General features: G+C 39.5%; 1 protein-coding gene across 2 annotated transcripts in view; it reads right to left on the reverse strand.

Moving 5' to 3' along the window:
• The window catches only part of DPYS (dihydropyrimidinase), a 92,610-nt gene that overhangs the window by 21,524 nt on the left and 48,162 nt on the right, over positions 1-22,924 (reverse strand). For both annotated transcript variants that reach the window (XM_033126837.1, XM_033126838.1), the window contains exon 8: positions 4,787-4,994. In XM_033126837.1, coding sequence (XP_032982728.1) covers positions 4,787-4,994 — 208 coding nt within the window. The remainder of the gene's footprint in view (positions 1-4,786; positions 4,995-22,924) is intronic.

Consider the following 22,924-nt stretch of genomic DNA (forward strand, 5'->3'; position numbering starts at 1 on the left):
ATCCTGAGGATGGAGGCGGGTGGCTATGTGTCTGAGTAGGGATGAAACTTTGTGATTGGTACACTGCAGTGGTTGAAGTCAAACGGATTGGCTTTGGAAGTAGAAAAATCTGAGTTTGAGTTCTAATGTTGTCACTTAGTGGCTATGGGACTTCTCAAGGCCTCAATTTCTTACTCTATAAAATGGGGATACCACTACTTACTTCAGCAGGTTGTTATAATAATTAAACTATACCTGGCACATCATTGGTCATCAATAAATATTTACTGAATTGAATGTTGAATGGTTAGATAAAGCATGGAAAGGGGGTATTTAGACAGACCCTGTACACAGTGGTGTGCCGGTAAATGTTAACAACCAGTTCTATCTTCTCTCTTCTCACCACCTCAAAAGCCCTGATTTACAATAAGCATTTTCCTATTTCTGATGTGTAAATACTCCCATCACAACTGATATCAAACTACCAAAGTGACATCACTGAATGAGGAGTTGAGAAGAGATACACACAAGGGTCTCTAATGAGCCAAAATGAGCTAGCTCCAACATGTGTATCACCTTTTTAAATTATTAGCCTTTTTTAATTAATCACCTTTTATTTAATCACCTTTTTTAATTAATTATAAGTTTGAGGAAATGAGGATTACATGGCAATTGAAGGCATGTCTTAAATTATTTTCTCTGAGCTACCACATTGAGAAAGACATTGACAAACTGTCATTTCAGAAATGGAGAATAGCCATTTCAAGGACGAGATCAGCCATCCACTCAATTTTATCTCATTTAAAAGGCAAATTAGGCTTATAGTTGCAAAGATATGACTCAGTTTAAAAGCTTTGGTGGCAGTATTCTGAAACCATGCATTACTCCATGAAACTATTCCTATTTCTCTATAAAATGCAATTTGACCCTTATTTTCCAGAATAGATTAGGTTACTTATTACCGAAAAAAAGAGAAAAGAGATGACTTAAAGAATGCCTGTACTTCCAAATTTTGGTAAAATTTTAACACTCTAAACACATAAAAATTCTAGAAATAATATCCATATAAGTTTAAAGAGTTATATTTTTTGGTAAAGAATAGTATGTAAGTTGATTTTGTTTTTTCAAGATGGTCTAGAACATCTAATTTGCTGTTACTTTTTTCTTCTTTTATTTTTCCTTCCTGCATACCCTAAACTCTTCCTTAAGTGATTTTTTTACATAAAATTGAAATATGTATTTTATTGTGTTATATTTATCAAATAAAGTTTGATGTCTCATCTTCTGATTTAATTGTTTTACCATAAGGATCAGCTGCTTAAATGTTAAAATAAAGTAACAATTACCCAAAGCTGTCAAATTGGATAAAAATGTCATATCTTTCCTTTAAAATTCCTCACAATATCTGATAACAGTGATAGCTGCATGGCATGATGCTGATAAGCTGTATTAAGTAATAAAATCATGGACAAGAATCAAGCTTACAGATAACCCCACTATTTGGGATGACTCAGGGGCAATCTTCAGGTAACTGATTTAAGTTTCTTTCAGTGACCTCGGAAACTATAGTCTTTGTTCCTTTCATTTGCAGTTTGTTTATCAAATGCCTACAATGTACCAAGCACAAAATATAAGATGCTGCCCTCAAGGAATTAGCACTCTAGCCAGGAGATCAGCCGAGTTCTGGATCTGGCAAATGCTGAGGTGTCTGTACAGTCTGTGCTTTGGGAGTCCAGAATGGTAAGTGATTAATTTGCTTGGGAGGATAAGAGGCGAGCAGCAGAAATGGTATGAGCTGTCCTTGCTTACCTTCAAACACTTTTCCTCACTCACAAAGAAATCTCAATAATTTCAATGTAAACCAAAGTAAGTGCTCTAATAATTTCATGTGAATTTAAAATCAAGAATTTCTAACAACTTTTTTCTTAACCTTAGTGTGATACTTTTCTTCTGTAAAATTATCTTTGCTTAATGGAGAGAAAAAAAATGTTTGAAATGTCTCCAGACAATCCCCAAACCTCACTTTACCCATGTTATTTGAAACTGTTTCCACATCAACGCTTTTTCAAATATGCATTTCCCCATGCTACGAGTTTCCCAACCATTTTCTTCTTTTTTCTTGCTCTGCAGAGGTCGCATGAAACAGTGTCAATCAGAGAGGCTTTATCACAAAGCCTGGCTTTTATGTTGACTTACTGCTTAGCCCAGGGAAAGTTATTTAAGCTTGCTGAAACTCAGCTTTCTATTTGTAAAATGGGGGTGATAATATCTACCATGTGGATATTATTATGCGGATTAAGTAAAATAATTACTATAAACTACCTAGTAAAGTTCCTGGCAGGAAGTAAGTGCTCAGAACAACATATGATAATAACGATAGCAGTTATTACTTATTGTTATCACAAAAACAATAACGTACTAGATACTAAATACTAAGTCACAAAATTGATATTGAACTCTTAGAAAAATTAGTTGACATTATGTTTGCCAACAAAACAGAAAACAACAATTTGAAAAGGAGAACTGATGAAGTCAGTCATTTGATGCTCTCTTGCTGCCTCAAACATTTTTCCCGCCAGTGTCAGACTTAGACAAAGTCAGTCATTTAAATACAGTCTATCAGCTGTTCCTGGTTAGTCTAGCGTCCCTGCTGGTGAACACCGGAACTGACCGCCAGGAGTCGCCCTGCTTTGGATCCACTTCAAGTGTCACGTTATCACTTAGTTCTGTTGATTCTTCCTCCTTATGATTTTCACCTCTTTTTGTTCATCCTTGGATTACTGCCACAGCTTCATGAACGAACTAGGTGCCATCAATGCCTCCAGTTCGGATTCAGTTTTTGAGAGTATTGTTTTCCAAACCTTGTACTGAGTATTGTGTCTCCCGTTAGTTAACTCAAGCTTTATGATTTACAGGACCATTTATTGCTTCAGGATACAGTTTTTGGAGTCAGATAATCAGAGCTTATGTTTTGGCTGTCGCATATACTAGCTGTGTGCCTTGGATAAGTTTCTTAATTTCTTGAATCTTCAGTTTCCAAATCTTTAAGATGGGGAAAATAATACTTCCCTCCCTCACAGAGTTGTTTCAGTGACAGAACCCTTAGCAGCATGGCTTGCATTCAGTAAGCAGTCAGGAAATGTTAGCATAAATGTTTAGAAAGACATAGGATTCTTATAGTCACTACTTATCTGTCACTTGTCAGTGTCAACATTTACAAATTAATCCCCAACAAAATGAGCTATAACCTTAAATATTTTGACTGAAATGCAGTGTATAAAGAATTGTAGCATCCTGAGAATTCAAAGAATTCTAGATCAATTGTTTACTTAGTCAAAGCTTTTTTAAAACATGGAAGTGTTTTAAAACATGGATGAATCTTGTACAATAGACTCTAAGAATCCATAAGTAAAAAAATTTCACAAGACATTAGAGGAGAAATCAAATAGACTACAAGACCCAACTGAAATGAATCAAAACCAGCCAGAGAACTATGGAAAAACAGAAGTACATTTTAAAATGGAAAGAAGAAAACAAGTTTCAGAACTAATCTAAGGGTTGCAAACTTTAATGACTAATGGCCAGGTAAAAACATTGATGAGTGAAGCCTGCTGGGTGAAAATCAGAAAGGCAGCCTCTGCTAGCTTGATCATCCAGCTCTGGCCTGTTGTCGCCATGTGGGATTGAGGGCACAGGTTGCCTCCCCCACCCCCAAATCCAGCAATTCAGATGGTTTTAATCTGAAATTTTCTGATGTGTTAGTGTATTCGGTGAAGCAAAATTTTAGGCTGTTTAAAACACTGTGTGAACTAAACAAACATGTGAAAGCCCAAGATATTGTTAAAAACAAACATCTCTTTTACAATGATAGAGTTATGACAAACAAAAACTTGGGAGAACTTTATTATAAATTTGGTAATCAAAAGAGGAAAGCAAAGAGACAGAACTAACATTTATTGACCTATGTGCCTGACATTTTAAAACTGAGTCTTACAATTTGTTAAGAAGGCAACATTGCCATTTTTTAGATGAGGCAACTGAGCCCAAAGATGAGAGAGAAACGTGCTCTTGGCCACACAGCTAGTAAATGGAAGGGCAAGGTAGAATTCATATTTAGACCTACCTGACCCCAAAATGCCACCTATGCTCTGGTGCTCATTGAATGTACCCTCAGACATTTAACTACAGGCAGCATAAATTTTCAAGGGATCATTGCTAAGCTCTGAACTCCTCCCCAACTTTGAACGAGGCCACGCCTCCTACAGCTGCTGCAAGCCAATGACAGCACACCATATAGTTGATTGACAAGAGACTTGGCCCAATAGCTGCCTGAAGGCCTTGCTCATCCCATCTTAGACTGCACGGCAGTCTAGGATGCTTCCACCCCTTTTTCTCTCCTCTCTTTCACTGGAGTCAGACTTGAATTGCAGTCCGAGGGCTTTCCCATCCTTTCCTGGCTCCTTCTCATTTCCCCCACAGGCATTCCTCTTAAAAAAATGTCAAACCTTTATCTATCTGGTTGTCTGCTTCTCGGAGGACCCTGACTAACCCAATTGCCAAAAGCCCCCAGAGGTCCTGAACTTGCCTGGGAAAACCTGACTTGGTCCATCAGGAAACCCTTAATAGACACCAATCTATAAGGGAAAATGCAAAAATAATTATTTTTTCTTTGAAACGTGGCATTTGTCTGGAACCTCATGATATCCCAGGAATATGTTAAATTGAGTGTATGTGACAACACCAACAACAACATCCAGAAGTGGGTGACAGTCCAGCCTATCGTAACAGCCACTTAGGCACAACTCACCTGGTCTCGCTGTTTGATCCGTTTGTAAATATATTCAGCAAATGGTTTTCGAGGAATATACTTCCCATCTCCTGCTGTGACACTGAAAACTCCAGCTTCATATACCACTTTGCCTCTGGAAATAGTCACTAGGGGCACCCCATGGCATACCATGCCTTCGAAGATGTTGAAGTTAACAGCCTGATGATGAGTTTTTGCTGAAATAGTCCTGTTTGTAAAAACAAAGAAGCTCTGGATCATCACCATCTCATCTGACAAATATAAAATATTAAAAGAATGACTTAGAAGAAAATTTAGCAACTCTATTAAGATATAGCTTCATCATTGGAACAAGCGACTTTAAGAATAGAACATAGCATTAACATTTCATTACAAAGTAATTACATTTTCTAAAGAGAAAAACCCAATAGATCACTCTTTATGGTGATTAATGAGGATGAAATGGATGAAGGAAGGGCATTGTCTCTCACATTTAAAATTTTAAATCAGTTTTTATTTATGTGTTTAAAGAAAAAACGTATTAATTATAAAACATTTCCAACACAGATGAGTCTGATGGACACACTGACTCAATATCCAGCTCTACAGAATTTTAATTTTTCGCAGGTGTTTATGAGGCTTCCCGGTACCTCTCCCCAAATGCCATTCTTATTCCACCCTTCACAGAGGCAATCGCTAAGTGACAGTTATCAAACTGAATTTCATAGTTATCAAGGAAAATCATTTCATGAATTTCATTCTCTCGTCTGTGGCAAAACTGGAAATTTGAGGAGAATAAAAATAACAAAATGTGTTAGAATATAATCTCTTAGCATGTTGTATGCCATTCATTTGCATACCACCATCACTCTCAGTAGTTTATTAATACATAGCTCACCCTTATCGGTTTCGCTTTCTGTGGTTTCAGTTACCTGCAATCAATTACAGTTTAGAAATATTAAATGGAAAATTCCAGAAAAAAACAATCATAAGTTTTAAATTGTATGCCATTCTGAGTAGCGTGATGAAATGTCACACCATCCTACTAGATCCCACCCAGGATGTGAATCATCCCTTTGTCCAGAATTTCCACGCTGTATATATACCACCTGCCCGTTAGTCACTTAGTAGCCATCTCAGTTATCAGAGCGACTGTCATAGTACCGCAGTGCTTGTGTTCACGTAACCCTAATTTTACTTAATAATGGCCCCAAAGCACAAAAGTAGTAATACTAGCAATTCGGATATGCAAAAGAGAGTGATTCTCTTAAGTGAAAAGGTAAGTGTGTATAGGAAAAAACATAGTATATATAGGATTTAGTACTATCTGTGGTTTCAGGCATCCAGTAGGGGACTTGGAATGTATTCCACTCACATAAGGGGCACTATTGTTCTTTCAATCGTATACAAAATGTTTGATGACTTCCAGGTTGGATATTTGGAAATGTTGGATGTCTCTTTTCCCTAAATCTCATTAATCTCATTAAATGGAAAAGGAGTGGGGTGGGGTGGGGGTGGGGGATCTGGCAGCAGTGCATAATATTAAAATAATCTGAATTCTGGTAGAAGTTTCTAGAAGCCCTCTCAGAAATGCATTGAAAAGAAGTACTTTGCTAAAAAAAAAATTAAAACAAAAACAAACAAACAAAAAAAACCTCCCAAGCCTGGTTCAAAGGAAGAGCAGATAAAAGCTCCTCCAAACCTAATCTGGAAGGGTGGAGCTGCGAGACTTACAGCTTTGTGTGCTGCACTCCTAGAAATGAATGTGACACTGCTGGCCAGGTCCTTAGCCCCAGAATGCCACATGCAGCTACTTACTCACTTTCCACTCCTAACAAGTCCAAACAAAATCCTTTTATCAATGAATACCACCACCCAGCCACTTAACTTTGCTTCTCCCTTAAATTTGCCATTTCAGTAAATGACACCACCATCTACGTTTTCTCACCCACCAAACCATCATTAAGTCTTGGTTCCACCTCCCAGAAAATAAATCTCAAACCTGCCCGCTTTTCTCCCCCCCATTGCTCCACACCACTACCATTTCTCATCTGGACGACCCCAAAACCTCTTACTGGCCTTTTTGTTACCATTCTTACCCTCCTACACTCCTCACCACTCTCTACAAAGCTGCTCAAATGATCTTTTTAAGATGAAATCAGATCATGGCACTTTCTGCTTGAAACCCTCAATAGCTCCAATCTGTTCCCCAAGAGCCAAACAACTATAAAGAAATAAAAATAGATGATACAAATAATAAAAAGAATCAGCTCCCAATAAAATATTACCATAGAAAAGAAAAAAAGGAGCCTCTTATATGTCAGGTAGATACTTTATAACATCTTATTTCATCTTTACAATACTTCTTCAAGGTAGAGAGTATTTTCTACACTTTACAGGTTAAAGAAATTGAGATTTAGAGAGGTTAAGTAAATTGTCAAAAGACATATAACTACATAGTTTGATGAAACTGGGAATTTTTATATTTTAAAATCAACATTAATTTTTAAATTAAATTAATATATTATCCCTTTGTAGTCACACCCTCCCCTCACCCATAACTTTTAGAAACCATTGATCTCTTCTTTATCACTATAGCTTTCTCTTTTCAAGATACCATGTAGCTTTTCCATGAAAATTGTGCCTAAAGCAAAGAAGGAAGCCACCGTCCCCCCAAAGCCAAAGCCAAAGCAAAGGCTTTGATGGCAAAGAAAGCAGTAGGTGTCCACAGCCACAAAAAAGCAACCAACCAAACGTGCAAAATGGAGATCCGCATGCCACCTACCTTCTGAAAACCCAAGACACTGCGGCTCAAGGCAGCCCAAATATCCTTGGAACAGTGTCCCCAGGAGAAACAAGCTTGACCACTATGCCATCATCAAATTCCCCCTAACTACCGAGTCAGCCATGAAGAAGAGAGAACACAATAATACACTTGTGTTCATTGTGAACGTCAAAGCCAACAAGCACCAGATCAAACAGGCTGTGAAGAAGCTCTGTGACATTGACAAGTCCAAGGTCAACACCCTGATCAGGCCTCATGGAGAGAAGGCATATGTTCAACTGGCTCCAACTATGATGCTTTGGATGTTGCCAACAAAATTGGGATCATCTAAACTGAGTCCAGCTGGCTAATTCTAAATATAAAAATTTATCACTGTGAAAAGAAAAAAAAAGAATGTCATGTAAATGAAATTGTAGAGTATATAACCTTTTGAGATTGACTTTTTTCATTCAGTATGACTATTTGGAGGTTTACCCAAGTTGTTATGTGTATTAATAGTTTGTTCCTTTTTCATTGTTGAGTAGTATTCCATTGTGTGGATACAGCACGATATTTATCCATTCATCTATTGAAGGGCATGTGGATTGTTTCCAGTTTTTAATGATGATGAATAAAGCTGTTATAAACATTCATGATCATGTTTTGTGTGAATACTTCTCTAGTGTAAACACCCAGAAATGGAATCACTGGGTCGTATAGCTGGAGCTTGCAGTGGTCTTAGGAACCAACTGACTGATACAAAGAAAAGTTTAAAAGATCACTAATGAATAGGAGGTAGGTACAAATACAACAATAATTTCAAATACTAAAAAGGAAGAGTACTGATCAAATAGCAAGTAATGTCACTAAAGTAAGAAAATGAATAAACTATCTAAAGAATTACTAAATATAGAATGATTTATGATGAGTTACGAGTTGGTGATGAAAGACACAAATTCAAAGAAAATCTAGGAAATAATATAGAGGAACTTCAGACCTGCAGGTTAAAGAGACATTTTATGACCATCACTACCTCTCTGTGACAGTATTTCCATAGTCTGGGCCGCTTCTTTCCTACATATCCCAGTAACACTGATGGCAGAAACTCTTGGCTAGTATTGAACAATGTTCCATAAACATGTCTGGATTGATACAGTAGTAAGGCTGCTATATAGAGAAAGTAGAATGCATAAAAATGTATGCTAAAGATGGTTATTGACATACAAGAATGAGAGGCGAAAAAGTGAAAACCCTAAATCATAAAACTTTATTTTTCCTAATGAGAAGTTAAGAGTTACTGATGCTCTTAGGAAAAATTAATTAACAGAAATTAATTAATTAACAGAAGAAATTAGCTTTATACACAAAGATTGCCTAAACTATTGAAAAACTTAAGCATAACAGTTTTCCAATGACTATTCAATGGAATATTGGGCATTTATGAAAGACTAGAATTAAGAATACACTGGGAAAGCAAAAAAAAAAAAAATTATGTAATATAAAATGAAAAAAGGTATAGAAAGTATGTACACTATACCTATAAGGAAAATGCATGCATATGGACGAATACAAAACGAAATGTAACAGAGCAAAGTGTTATTGTGGGCTACGAAAAAGTGAATATGCAAAAAAACAAATATGAAAGCAAAACGTCTGTGACAGCAAAATATCAAATCAGATTTCTCTGCCTCGGCCAAATAAAGGTAATTCATTACTTTGACTTTCTCAGCCTTTGGGTTAACAAGAGAAAGAAGATAATTAGGCAACATCTAAGCAATTCTTTATAATAGGCGTTATGTAAATGAGGTCAAATTAACACAAAATGTAAATTCTAGGCTTTATCACCAGCAGCCAAAAAAAAATAAAATGTGTTTCCACTTTCACATTTAAAGGCATCTGACAGGGTGCCATCCCTCCCTAATTTTTCCCTTCCAGCCAGAGCTGCAAATCTCCAACTTTTAGGAGCTTTCACACGTCTGCTGAACCCTTGAATGCCTTCCTCACACTCATGTCCGCCCCACTCCCTTCCCTAGGACTCCCCTCAAGACTCCTGGCTCCATGTCTGTTATATCTCAATAAAGCTGGAAAAAGAAAATAATCCTGGTCCCTAGAAGTCAACCCTGCTGACCCAGGGTGTAATGAGCATCTTTCCTCTGTGGATTAGCATGATCTGAATCATTGTGATGACGTCTTGATAAGTCCCTTTTTTCCGACTTAATGCACACTTTAAGAAAGAGACCATGTTTGCAGTGTAACAATGGGGGGGGGGGTGTCTTGCAAGAGGATCCCTGGTAGTAACTTAGGGTGCTTGCCTCCAAAACACAAATCTAAGCTGGAGAAAAATAATTGCCTCCAAACACTTGAACATTTATTTTTGAGAAGGATTGTATTTGCTCCCTGATGGTGCACATAGTAAAACTAAGGCCAACGAGGAGAAATTACAAAGAAACAAATTTTACTTCAATATATTATAGTCTTCAAAAAATTAATAATGAAAGAACCGTATCTTTGTCTTACACTTTAAAATAAACAGAACCCAGCTATTAAAAAAAAGGAGACCATGTTGTTTTATCCCCAGCACACAGTAGGTGCTTAATAGATATTTATAAAATGAACAAAAAAAGAATTGCATCATTTTCCTCCTGAGGGTTTTATCTCTTGCCTCCACTGTCCTCTGGGATGTGACTGTGTTTTGGAAATAGAACACGAAATTAAATAGGATGTAAGCATCCAATCCCAAATGTCTGTTGTGTACTTAACATTTCTTGTAAGCTCTACAAGTTCATTAGTAATAAATAAATAACTGAAGTAAAATTGTTACAATTATCATTCTTAGTTGCATCTTATCAAATTATAGGAAACACTTGTTCATCAATACCTAGCAATACCAAGATTATCAACACTGATAAATATGCACCTAAGTATTGTTACCCCATGTCAGATGATAATGCTGAAATAGCTGTGTAAGAGCTTGTCCAAAGTTCACACAATTTGATATGAGATGAACCTCAGAGAGGTCAGAATTGCTTTCATTTTTTGGGAAAACTGGTATATCTGTAACCCTGCCATAAGAAGGTTAAAAAAAAAAGTGGTACATTGCCAATATTTGTTCTAAACAAAAATAGAATGCAACATCAACACAAGATTTATAAAATTATAAAATGTATTTAAAATCTATTCATTACTAGTACCATATGGGAGATGTGATCCATTAATGGAATGAACACAAGTTCAAAGTCACACAAGTGTCTTTGTAAGAACACCTGTTGTTCCTTTGAACACACTTCCTCCAAAGCAGAGGCCTTCTGTTCCAAGGCAGAAGCCAGAAAAGTGCCTTCCCAGCCTCCTTTGCAACTAGGGCCCAGTTATGTGACCTGGCTCCTCCAAAGTGGTGCCCTAGCACCAGACTTTGCATGGCAAGCTGGTAACTCAGGAAGCAGGTGTCACAGGAATCCAGGTGGCTGAGGGTGGAGATGGACACATCCTGCTTTTAGGACCGGCCGTGACAGAGGTTTAGCAGTAGGGTCCAAGCCCCAACTCAGCGAAGTGATCCCCTGTGCCCAGGGGCAGCCTGGGGCTCTCCATTGCCCTGTGGTAGAGCTGAGGTGTTGCTCCTGACAGTGTAGCCTCTGAGTCTGGGCCTCTGTCTCTCCTGAGGATTCTCTGAGCCATCAGCTGTCTTAATACATCCCCTCATCCCACCTTTTTACTACCCAGAGTGGATTTCACTTGGTTGCAGCTAAGAACCCTGCCTGATACAGCTGTTTCCTTTAATACTTGTAGTATATCCAAAACTTTCTGAAAAATCTCCTTTTGTGATAATCTCCAAAGTACAAATTTGAGGCCGTTCTTAAGCGTGAAGGCTGAGCCCAACTGCCCCCTAAGCCTTGTTCGAATGTTAGGCCCCTGACAGAGGTGAGCGTTAAGCACCATCTTTTGAGTGGGACCCTCGTCATACAGCACAAGGGTGAGACCCATCTTTCTCAGAACTTTATGAAAAAATAACAAAACATCTCCCAAGTTTTCATAAGTTGCTCAAAGGGCAACACAGGTCCAGGTGTGAAAGTCAAAGTCACTCATGCAACCTCCTCTGCAGAGCTGGTGGCTCTGGTGTTACCTGGCGAGCAGGTAGGGCTTTGAATGTTGGAAGACTATCTTGGAAGGCAACAAGAACACACATGTCCAGGCTCTGACTAAAAGGAAGAGTCATTCAATGGACTAACACATCATTATAATAAGGTACAGCAACGATGTCGGATAAATTAGAGCAGGTGTCGTGGATCTGCATAGTGGCATTTCAGCTCATAAAGGGGCCACCTACTGACACCGTCCTGAGGAATGCAGGGTAGCAAAGGCTATATTTTGTCTCTTGGCATTTGTTTCCCCCTCCTCTGGTGTCAGCACCCTAATTTTTCTTTAAGAAACTTCTCTCTCCCAATGGAGATAAACTGGCAAGACTGTTAAGCTTGGTGCCCTGTTCTTCCCTAACCAAGAGATGGGTGATTGTGTTCTGTTTCCCAGGAATTTGAATCTTTGGCAGAATGACAAACAAATTAAACGTGATTGGAGTGTGCATCCCTGAACACAGACCAACTCCTGCTGCGGCTGCCCAGGGCTATGGTGGCCACTGCCTTTCCACAGCCTGGAGTACTGACTCTTCCTTCTGTCTGTGACATTTCCATGGCTTTCCATGGAGTGTGTTTCTGCTTAAGTGAGAGCAAGTTGGTTATTACCGTTTTCCCCCGAAAATAAGACCTAGCCTGTCAATCAACTCAATGCATCTTTTGGAGCAAAAACTAATATAAGACGTTATATTATATTATATTATACTATACTATATTATATTATATTACATTATAGACTGGGTCTTATAATAATTTTTACTCCAAAAGACGCATTAGAGCTGATTGTCCGGCTAGGTCTTATTTTCAGGGAAATACGGTATGGTTTGTCGCCAAAGATCCTGACTGGTAATGACCTTGTCCTTTGGAGAGTAGTAACTCACTTAATGAAGAGCCTATGGATGTCTCTGAGGCAGAGTTCAAAAGGTCTGTGACTCAGAAAGAACTAAAAGCCATTTTTATCCAAATCTGTCTGCAGAACACATGCAAATGTGGGGCAATGCTCTGATTCCATTTGTAAGCAAAACCCAAGGGCTGCGAGAGTCATTATCAAATATTTTTCAAATTTAACAATATGTGTGTCAGCTCAGGAGAGTAGCATTTACGAGAAATACCTTTTCTCTAATTACCGATTGGCTGGCCAGGCTGCCGGCCTGTCCCAGTGGTGACAGGAGGGATAGGGATGACTAAAGCCCTCCCATCCAGCCAGCCAGTGAGGCTGGAGTTCTAGGCCACTGACTCTTCATTAGCAAATTCACAGGAAGGGTGTTCTCAGCGGTCACTCTGCCCAAGGGAAAAGCTGCTCTTTGTCAAGTTTGCTTTGAGCCCGTATCAAACAGGCACGTCTCTCTGCAGAGGGGTGTCAAGGTTGTCTTACTGAGCCCCAATTATACACATCTCCAAGGCCCAAGCCGACAGGGAAGCAGAAGCCCCGAAGATAACATTAAGCTATTTTCCAACTTAGTCAATAACTTTGATACCACTCAGATCACAGCTGCAGAAAAACATTCTGTTCCTTTGCACATAGCTTTCAATCAAAGAGCCGCGTGCTCTTATAGATGAGAAAAATCACTGAAGCAAAGCCTGCAGGAGACTGCAACACCACCCATGTGCACTCAGAGAGAACACTGTGGAGAGGAAGAAAATTTCTTAGAGCAACATGGGTCCTCCTGATCTCAGGGAAATGACGTGTTTAGGTGTTTTGTTATATTTTCTCCTACTCGGTCATTTTGTCCATGGCACAGATAGATTCTTATCAATAGGTTGCCATGAGAACCAAAAAATGTTAATAGGATCATGTCAGGGTTAGTAGTGGCACTTAAAAAGTATAATTAATCTCTCTATGTTGTATTACAGGATGCTTTGTATATTCAACACCCAAGAACAATAGTCAGTAAATCTTTCCAACAACCCTATGGGACAGGTACTATTTTTACTACCTCATAATAGATGAGGATGATGAGACACCAAAACATCAATTACTCACCCGATGTGTCAGAGCTAGTTAAGTTCATGGAGCTCAGGTGAGACAGAGGGTGGGCTCTTAACCACTATACAATTTTGTCCCTTGAAAGCTCTAGGAGAAGCTACCAGGAAAGCATTCAATCAATGAAGACATTCTTCATCCACCAGAAAGCACATGGAAAACAGCTCGTCTCATATTTCCTAACGTTTCTTAGGCTGTTTTCTGTTAGCAGCAAGGGATTTAGGATGTTATTAAAAATTCCTTAAACCGAAATTGGTCATTCTCAATGTGATCATCATACAAGATTTTTTTTTGACGTGAATTCCAACTGTCTATTTCAAACTATCTCTCTTGTCATTTCTTGGATGTGACACGTTATATAAATGGGAAGCAAAGCAGCCACATCTCTGGAAATGCTAAATGGTGCTACTTCAAGTACATTGCCGTTATTAAGCAAAGCTGCTGTTCACTGCACCCATTAATCTTCCACCCTCTATTCAGACTTCTACACTGACCTCCCACAGAAGAGAAAATGGGAGTTCTTTCAGCCACATTATTAAATCTAAATTGGACAATAACTTGGGAACTCGATTGGTGCTCAGTGATGACAAGACATTTAATGCAGGTTCATAAAAATGCTGTGCAAACTACAACTTCAAGAAATAAACTGATCAGGTAACCCTGCTACTTTGTCCTCGGAGCGGTCATGGAGGTTATGGACGGTGGTGTAGATCATGGCGAGATACACGAGATGTAGATGCTGGAAAGCTGACCTTGGAAGTAGGTACCACGTTCTTCACCCCCTGTACCTCACACAGCACTGAGCAAATAGAAAGCATTTTATATACATATTTATTTATCCGAAATTAAGTTATTAGCAAATTTCTGAATTACTACTTAACATAAATATTGCATGTTCTATATACTAGTTTTCAGAAAGTGGGGAACTAAAAATAATTTAGTGTCTTAAAAGAACAGGAACTGAATGTGAATCAGCAAAAACTAGCATGATCCTAGGATGTATGTCCTTTGAATATTAAACAGGTAGGTGCTTATAGGTGAGTTATGATTATTAGCTTTTAGAAGGTGAGCTGTTGGCCTGACATATTGATAAGAGTTAGAAATCACTTCCTGGGGGTGGTGTGTGGACTTGGTCCTGTAATTATATCATCACCCTTCCTGGGGAGCTGTCTTGCCCTTGGCAAGATGACATTGTTTGACAGACTATCTATGGGTGCAACTTGGGCAGAAAAAAGATGTCAGTTTCCTATAGAGCAACACCCTGGGAAAATTCAAACAATATCTTGCCTAAAAGTTCAGACTAGGCTAGGTGCTTATTATTATGTTCAGTTTATTATCATGCCATATTTTAAGAAGAAAAAAGAATGACTAGAATATGAAGGGAAGACAGTAGGGTTCTCCACTAAAGGGATGAAAAAGAGAAAGTTGGACAACAGAAATGTCTGGGGGACTTTTAACTTTACTCTTTTTTTGAAAGGAAGAAGATGACCTATTTTCCCTCCATTCCTACTGAGGAGAATAAAAAGGTAGTAAGCATAAATGCTGGCAGATGAAATGTAGTTTGACACTGAAAAATAACTTCTTGACAACCGAGGTGTGAGGTATGTTAGCGAAGGAGAGAAGCAAAATCTGTGGACAGGTAAGAGAATCATGAACGCAGACTGCTTAAGAATTGTGTGACATCCACAGAGATGGGCTGCAGCACCAGTCAAAAGTCCGAATTTCTAGCTCTGGCCTCCTAAGAATGGAGGGCTGGCCCCAGCACCACGAGGAGGTGATGAGGCCAGCCTAATAGTGCACGATTCTCCTCCCAAGTCACAATCAAAGGGGCTCTCAGAAACTCCAAAATTGTCAAAAACATTTTCTTATGAAAAACCATAACAAAAACGTATGGGCTGCCTTGCTCAGTGATAGGTATTCAAAACATTATCTCATTTAATCCTCACAGTAAACCTATGATATCAATGATTGTTATCCCGATTTTATGGATGGGAAAACTGAGGCTGAATGAGGTTAATTATCTAGGATATAGCTATCACATGACATAGATAGATCTTGAACTTAGGGCTGTGAAGTAAAAAGGATTTTCCCTTTAATAATGAAGAGCAGCTTGTGCTAACCACAGCACAGGGTCTACAAGCTCTTTCGGAAGTGGGCTGAGATGATTAGTCGATAAATATGCAAACGTGCACAGTACCAGCAACATGCTTAGATATTTCTGCTATGGCAAGCAAATTTTACCTATACTGGCTACTCAAATACCATCAGTCAGTTTTGAATTGATAGAATCACTTATGATCCAATTGCCTAAATGGGATTTCTTTAGAATCTTCTAGACTTAAACGGTCTTCCAGTGTGAATACCAAAGTAACCTTTTTCAATCACTTCTTGATCCACTGTCTAATGACTATGCTGTGGAAATACAGGGACCAAGAGCCACTGAGACACCAAAGGCTTCCTCAGTGTCATGGTGGCAACTGGAGATCCAGGATGTCCATCAGAGGAGCTGACCATGGATGTTCAATGAGAGGAGTCTGTAATCTCCAAAACTCTAAATCAGGGGTTGGAAAACTATGACTTGCAGGTCAAATCTGCCCCACAGGCTGCTTTTGAAAATAATACTTTATTGGAATACAGCCATGTTTCTTCATTTATGTATTACCTATGGCTGCTTTTGTACTACAATGGCAGAGTTATATAGTAGCAACAGAGACCCTCCAGCCCATAAAGCCCAACACATTTATTACCTGGCCCTTTACAAAAGGAATTTGTTGACTCCTTCTCTAAATGCTGCAGTAGCGAAAACACCCAAGGCTCATGAGAGGATTGGAAGACCCGAAATCTTGACAAAGGGATAGAGCCACAAAAAGAAAAAAAATAAAAGACCAGGAGAGAAACAGAGACAAAAAGCTGGAGGGGTAAAGAAAAACAAAGAAATAATGAAAAGAGCACAAAGGAGGATGGGACGAGTAACCAACAAGTTATGAGGCAAAGGGACGCTGGTAACCATCCCAGCAAGCTCCAGGTCTGGTCACCGTCATTAAGCCCCTGCCGTATTCCAGGCACTTCCGTGTGCATTATTGCCTCACTTAATTTCTGAGCATCCCACATTATTATCTCCGTTTAACAGATGAGGAAATGGAGACTGAGAGGGATTGAGTAACTTGCTCAAGTTGCCCGGTAAGTAAATGGCAGGGTCAGAAATAACGCACAAGCAGGCTGGGCCCCGACTCCGTTCTCCTTCCACCATACCCCAGCCACCAGTGACCATCCCCCTGCTCACAGGATGAAAGCACTACGTTCTTCACTCATTACAAAGGTTACCAGAACACTTGGAATTTTAACACTGAGTAATTATGTGTTTTCCGTCTGCGCAAGAATTAGTGACAGCTAATGATCTATTTCAGCCATGGTACACTCCAGTGTTTCATGGGTCCTCCTAAAATAGAATGTTTTTGAGTCCCAATGAGCAATCAAGTTGTCTAGTTCTGACTTGACTAGACCGAAAAGGTACCTGCTTCTAGGAAGTACTGTACTGGCGGGTGAGAGGCAGGAGCTGGGGCTACTGGAGTCACTGCACCATCTCCCCTGACAGCCTGGAGTAGGCATGAGGCTCAGAATCTAAGGTGGCGATGCTGAAAAGCTGCAGAAATGCAGCCCGGGAAACTGACTCAGCTACACCACCAAGCTCGCCTAAGGGCAGACTCATCCATAATGGAAGCGGGAAAGGGAGTGACACCCAAGGAGGGCCTGACAAGCGATGTGCCACTGCAGAAACCTTGCTGACTTGAGCAAACTGGGGTGATGACTGCCAACATTCACAGGGTGCTTAAAGCTCTGGGCACTGTTACAAAGAATTCACATATCTTAACGCTCTGACTCTACATAGCAGCCTTTGATATGGGTATTCTAATTATGCCCATTTGACAGATGGGGAAATTGAGGCAAACCAAGGTTAAGTAACTTGTCCCAGGTTACACTGTAAGTGGAGAGGCCAGATTATGAACCGAAGAGGTCTAGCTCCAGAGACCAAGTCTTAACATCTGTGCTGTAGGGGCCTCTTCCGTCCTCCCCTACCCTTTTGGGAGGCTTCACAAGTTTAAGGGATTAGACACTGGTGTCAACCATGCCAACTCCGAATCCCAGCTGTGTCCTTTCCAGCTCTGGGATTTGGGCAAATGACAGACCTCTCTGAGCCTCAGTGTCTTCATCCTTAAAACAGACCCTCACATTGGTAACGGCATCTATGCTTTGGAGGGTGGAGGGTGGAAGTGAAGCAACAACCAACTGGCAGCTCAAATTATCTGCAAGCTCAACTCCTGGCGTGAGGACCCATCAGGCCGCATCTGCTCTGCCTTCCCCTGAATCCTCCTCAGCTGCTATGACTCCTGGGCCAGCTGTGTGTTGGGCCCCATGACCAAAGGCAGGCGCCCACACCACACCACCAAGGGCGGAGGCGACAAGATCCAGCGCGGGCTCCACTCCGTTCCCATGGGGCTCCGGCTTATGCTTGTGCTTCCACCTAGTCTTGCTCTTTCCATTTTACCCCCATCGTCCCTTCTTGAAGGCCTGCCCGCTGGACTTCAACCTCCAGCATCAGACATGAAGATAGAAAGCCTTGTAGACACTGTTTAACCAGCTCCTAGAATTGTGGCAGGTCAATCATATGTGTGCATATATGTATAAGTCTATATGTATACCTATGTGGGTCTATATACACATATGCATGTGTATACATACATACGCATCCATATATACACATACATGTACCTTTTTGTGTGTATGTGTACACAAATGCATGTATATATATGTGTGTATATGAATGTATATATCTATATCTATACATATACCTATATTTATATTTATATCTCCAAGTGGTTCTACTTCTCTGTTTGAACCCTGACTAACATATCCCGGCGGGTTACTTCTGGGATAGCTTCTTGCAGGGATCTCTCTTTCTTCAAGCATTCACTTTTGACATTTTCACTTGCTTTTCTTACATTTACCAATAGCAGCACCTCAGTGGCTAAAAGTCATGGTCAAGTCATCTATGATGAACATGATGATGGTAAATAATAATGATATTCAGTGCAGCTTCCATTTATTGCATGCCATATGTCAAGCCCTATGCTTAAATCTTTTCAGACTTTTACTTAATTTTCCTTACCACCCTAAGGAAGCAGGGTTTTTAAAAATACCTATTTTATAGGTATTTTAAATGAAGCAATTGAGGCTCAAGGAAGCTAAGTCACCTAAGATCATCGTTAAGAGTCTCTGTGACTCAAATACTAACTGATTAACCACCAAATATTGCCTCCCACTGTCAGTGATCTACCCAGAACACAAGTCTGGAGTAAAATGCTCATTTATGTATATGAAATTTTACAACAACTTCTTCCAGAAATACCAAAGCACCTTAAAAGGAAAACATAATGCAAAGTAGGATAATTAGGGATAACAACAGGACAGAAAAACTTTAGAAAAGAAGGTGGTACCAGGCACTGGTGGGTAGTTGAATCTAGGTCTCTATAGGAGATTATACTTATCAGCATAAATTTCTATGCCAAACCTTTCCCCAAAAGTAGGCAACCAAAGAATGAATGAATTTTAAGACATATTGTCATGTTTTCTTTTAGACCTTGCGTACAATTTATTCTCGTAGGTGTCCAGAAGACAACAAATGAGGCACAGGAAGACTAGGAGGTTTCCCATATATTTAGGAGTTAGAAATGCTTGTATATTAAAAACAAAGCAACAATTTAGGTCTTTTATCATATTGCTGAAAGCCCTTGTATCATTAAACTCTGCTTGTCTCTGGTTTATCACTTAAATAAATAGGTAGGATTACTAATTAGGTTTACAATGTTTCTGTAAAGGAAGTTAGGTTCTAAGAAATAAATTTTCTAAATTCAGGATTTTAAGACCATTTTTTCACAGCTCTGGTCTCCCAGCTATATACAAGTCTATTCACTTCTGGCTTGGGGCAAAAAAAGAAAATGAAATGAAGAAGTCATCTTGATGGAACATTGTAGAAAATCCCTATCCATCTGTGGGTTTATCATATACTCATTCATACGCTGTTGTAGGTACTGAGAATGCCGCAGTGAATAAAAGACACAAAACCCCTGCCCAAATGAAGCTGACACTCCAGGCATACCTATTTCTGAAAATTGCAAGGACCTCTTTGTTATAACATGATTCTAACATACGAACAAAGTCAATGTTTCAATAATAATAATATGCATACAAATACATACAATGCTTTATAGTTTATGCAAAATAGTTTCATGTAACTAGAGCACTTATTCCTCAAAAGAACTTTGGGGAGTTTGCAAGAAATATGACAAACCATTTAAATAAGGAGACACATAGTATTATGTTACCAAAAGAAAAATGAACAAAGGGCATGAACAGATATTTCTTTATAAGAAAAAAACTCCCAATGAATAACAAACATGAAAAAGTATTCAACTTACTTAGTGTTCAAATATATGCAATTTATAGCTGAAAGCTAACAATTTTTACCTGCAGAAATAACAAAAGTCAAAGAAAAAAAAAAAAAAAGATTGTGCCCAGAGCTGGCAAGGAACCACGAGGTGGTAACGACATATGCAGAACCCTTTAATACACATACCCTCTGATACAGTAATTCCTCTTTTAGTATCCATCCAATGGAAATAATCAGAAATTTGGACTTAAAATAACAAAATATATTTTTTACCTGTAGAAATTAGCCATCTCTATACAACCCAGATTAAAGACCTAACACAAAGAAATTACACAGAGAGCCTTACCTGCAAACTACTGTCACATGCTGTCAGATGTCCAAAATTGTTTTAACAGCCCTGTGCAATGTGTAAGGGATATTTTACTGAAATTGCAGTGACAATTGTGTCCCACTGACACACCAATTACAAACTAAATGTGTGGAAGAGGATATGTATAAATGGACAGTATGACTGACAAAACAACTGGAATTCTGGGACTTGTTGATTTATTTAATCTATTTTCCCCTAGGATTCCACATTATAAAAGTCATTTCCTTTGATACCATTTCCTTGGTACCTTTGATAACCTGCTGGCTTGTAAATCTCTGCTGTCTTACCATTTTATATAGGGTAATGATAATATTGATATTAATGTTTCTTAAAATTTTACTATATGCCATGCACCAGGTTGAAGGTATTATCTCCTTCCAACAGCCCTCAGAGAGTACAATTATTAGTGTATCTATATTTTGCTGAGAGGAAACAGAGCCTCAAAGAGGTGACTAACTCGCCCAAGGTCACGTATGGGTACAACTGGGAACTGAATCAAGCGACCCAGTTCTGCTCTAAATCCCACGCCTCTTAACCACTGGGCCACACACCCCGACCTTTCACCTTATATTATAGTTATTTTAATCATTTGGAGTGTTTCTTATCTGTTCAGTTAAATCCTAAGTTATATTAGGGGAAGACATCTGTCACTCAACTTTGAAGACGATGTACTGCACCCAGTTGACACTCAGTAAATGCTTGGGTCATAAATGTACAAAGCTGCAGTTGTTTTAAAGTCACTTCTGACTCCTCTCCCTCACTCCATTTCCAATCTTTCACCAAGTTGTCATGGAGGATTTTTCTTCCCAGGGCAAAAAAATATATATATATATATATCTGTTAAACAATTCTTTTTTTTTTTTTTTTTTTGTGATGCTATCATCTTGCCTGAGTCCTTATCCTCTCAAGCCAGACTCCACCAATAGACTCCTGACCATCCTCCCTGACTCCAATCCATCCTGCACACACCCTAAAATACTAGTTAATCAGTTTCCCAACTGATGGGCCAGACCCAAACTCTCAGGGCCAAGGGTGACCAGGTGTAGGCAGAGCCTGTGGGCTAGTCACTTTTGACCGAAAGCATCCCCCCAGGTGACAAGCAGTCCTGGTGCAGCTTTAGATTGAAGGATTTGTCTGGACACAGGACTTTTCACTGCTAAAACTGGGGAAGTTCCAGGCAAATCAGGACAAGTTGTTTAGGCAACATTCTCCTCCCTGTCTCCAAATCCTCTTCTCATTACTGCCATGTACACTACAAATAAGATCATTTTCTACTTGTGCCATGCGAAGATTGGAAAGCACAGATTTAGATCAATTCAAACTCTCACTCAAACACATACAATAGCTCATGCTGCTTAACAGAAAAATCTATACTTAAACTAACACTTAAAGCACTTGGCAGTCTGGCCAGGACTCATCTCCAACTGCCTGCCATCCTGATCGCTCTGCCTTTCCGGTCTCTCGATTGCCCCTTGAATGTACGTTTCCCATTTTCCTTTATTTACTCCTGACTTCTCCATCTGGGTAGTTTTACTGCCCCCATTTCTACTTATGCAGAGACACCCCAAAGGATTCAGTTAGTTCAAGGCCCTTTCCCAAGCCCAAACCAGTTTTCTCTAAAGTTTGATGACCTCAACTTAGGACAATGACTTGGACCACTCATTTGTCCTGGGTCAAGCCCATGAGACCCTCTCCACCTCTTGGGCCACTGTGTTGAACTGTTATTATTTTCTTCTTCCAAGGGTTATTTATCCTTTCCCATGTTTATATCTCATCTGTCCAACCAGAATGCAGCCTCTTTGACGGCATGTATTACACCTTATGTGTATGTCCCCGCCCCCGGCACTCAGCAATGCTATTTCTTATACAGACTGAGCATGCGATAAATATCTGTTTATAGATAACTGAGTAATCCTGTCTTTCCCCCTCTACCATGTGAGGAATTCAGCAACCCTTCCCCATAGATAAATGCGCCAATTTTTTTTCTTGTGGAAAATTGCCTTCTCATTATTCTGCCTCCAGAATCTTAGCTTTCTATAAATGCCTAGTAGTAGGAGAACAGAACTGGGAGCAAAGTGTCAACATATCCCTCCCCTGTGATATAGGAAAAGGGCAGAATCACAGCAGGGGAGGGAGTGAGGGGGACAGAAAGAAAATATTGTAACAGAAGCATAAAGAAAGCATCTTTAAGAAATTTTGGAGAGGCAGAAAGCTTTCGAAATATAGAAAAGGACATAGAGAAAAAGGGCTTCACAGGAAAGGAAAAATGAAACAAAGCTGCCTATATTACAGTACATACAGAACAGCATGTGCCAAAATCCTCAGCTCGGCCCTGAGGGGGGCAGCCTGATTGACCGCCCCATCCCCCAGAAGCACACCCTTGTGAGCTCTGTGCAGATATTAGGCCTCACGTGCACATCTGCAGAGGTCCCTGGTTGCCCAAACAGCACACAGCCCCAGTTATAGGAC

The sequence above is a fragment of the Rhinolophus ferrumequinum genome, chromosome 14, assembly GCF_004115265.2.
Source record: "Rhinolophus ferrumequinum isolate MPI-CBG mRhiFer1 chromosome 14, mRhiFer1_v1.p, whole genome shotgun sequence".
NCBI lineage: Eukaryota > Metazoa > Chordata > Mammalia > Chiroptera > Rhinolophidae > Rhinolophus > Rhinolophus ferrumequinum.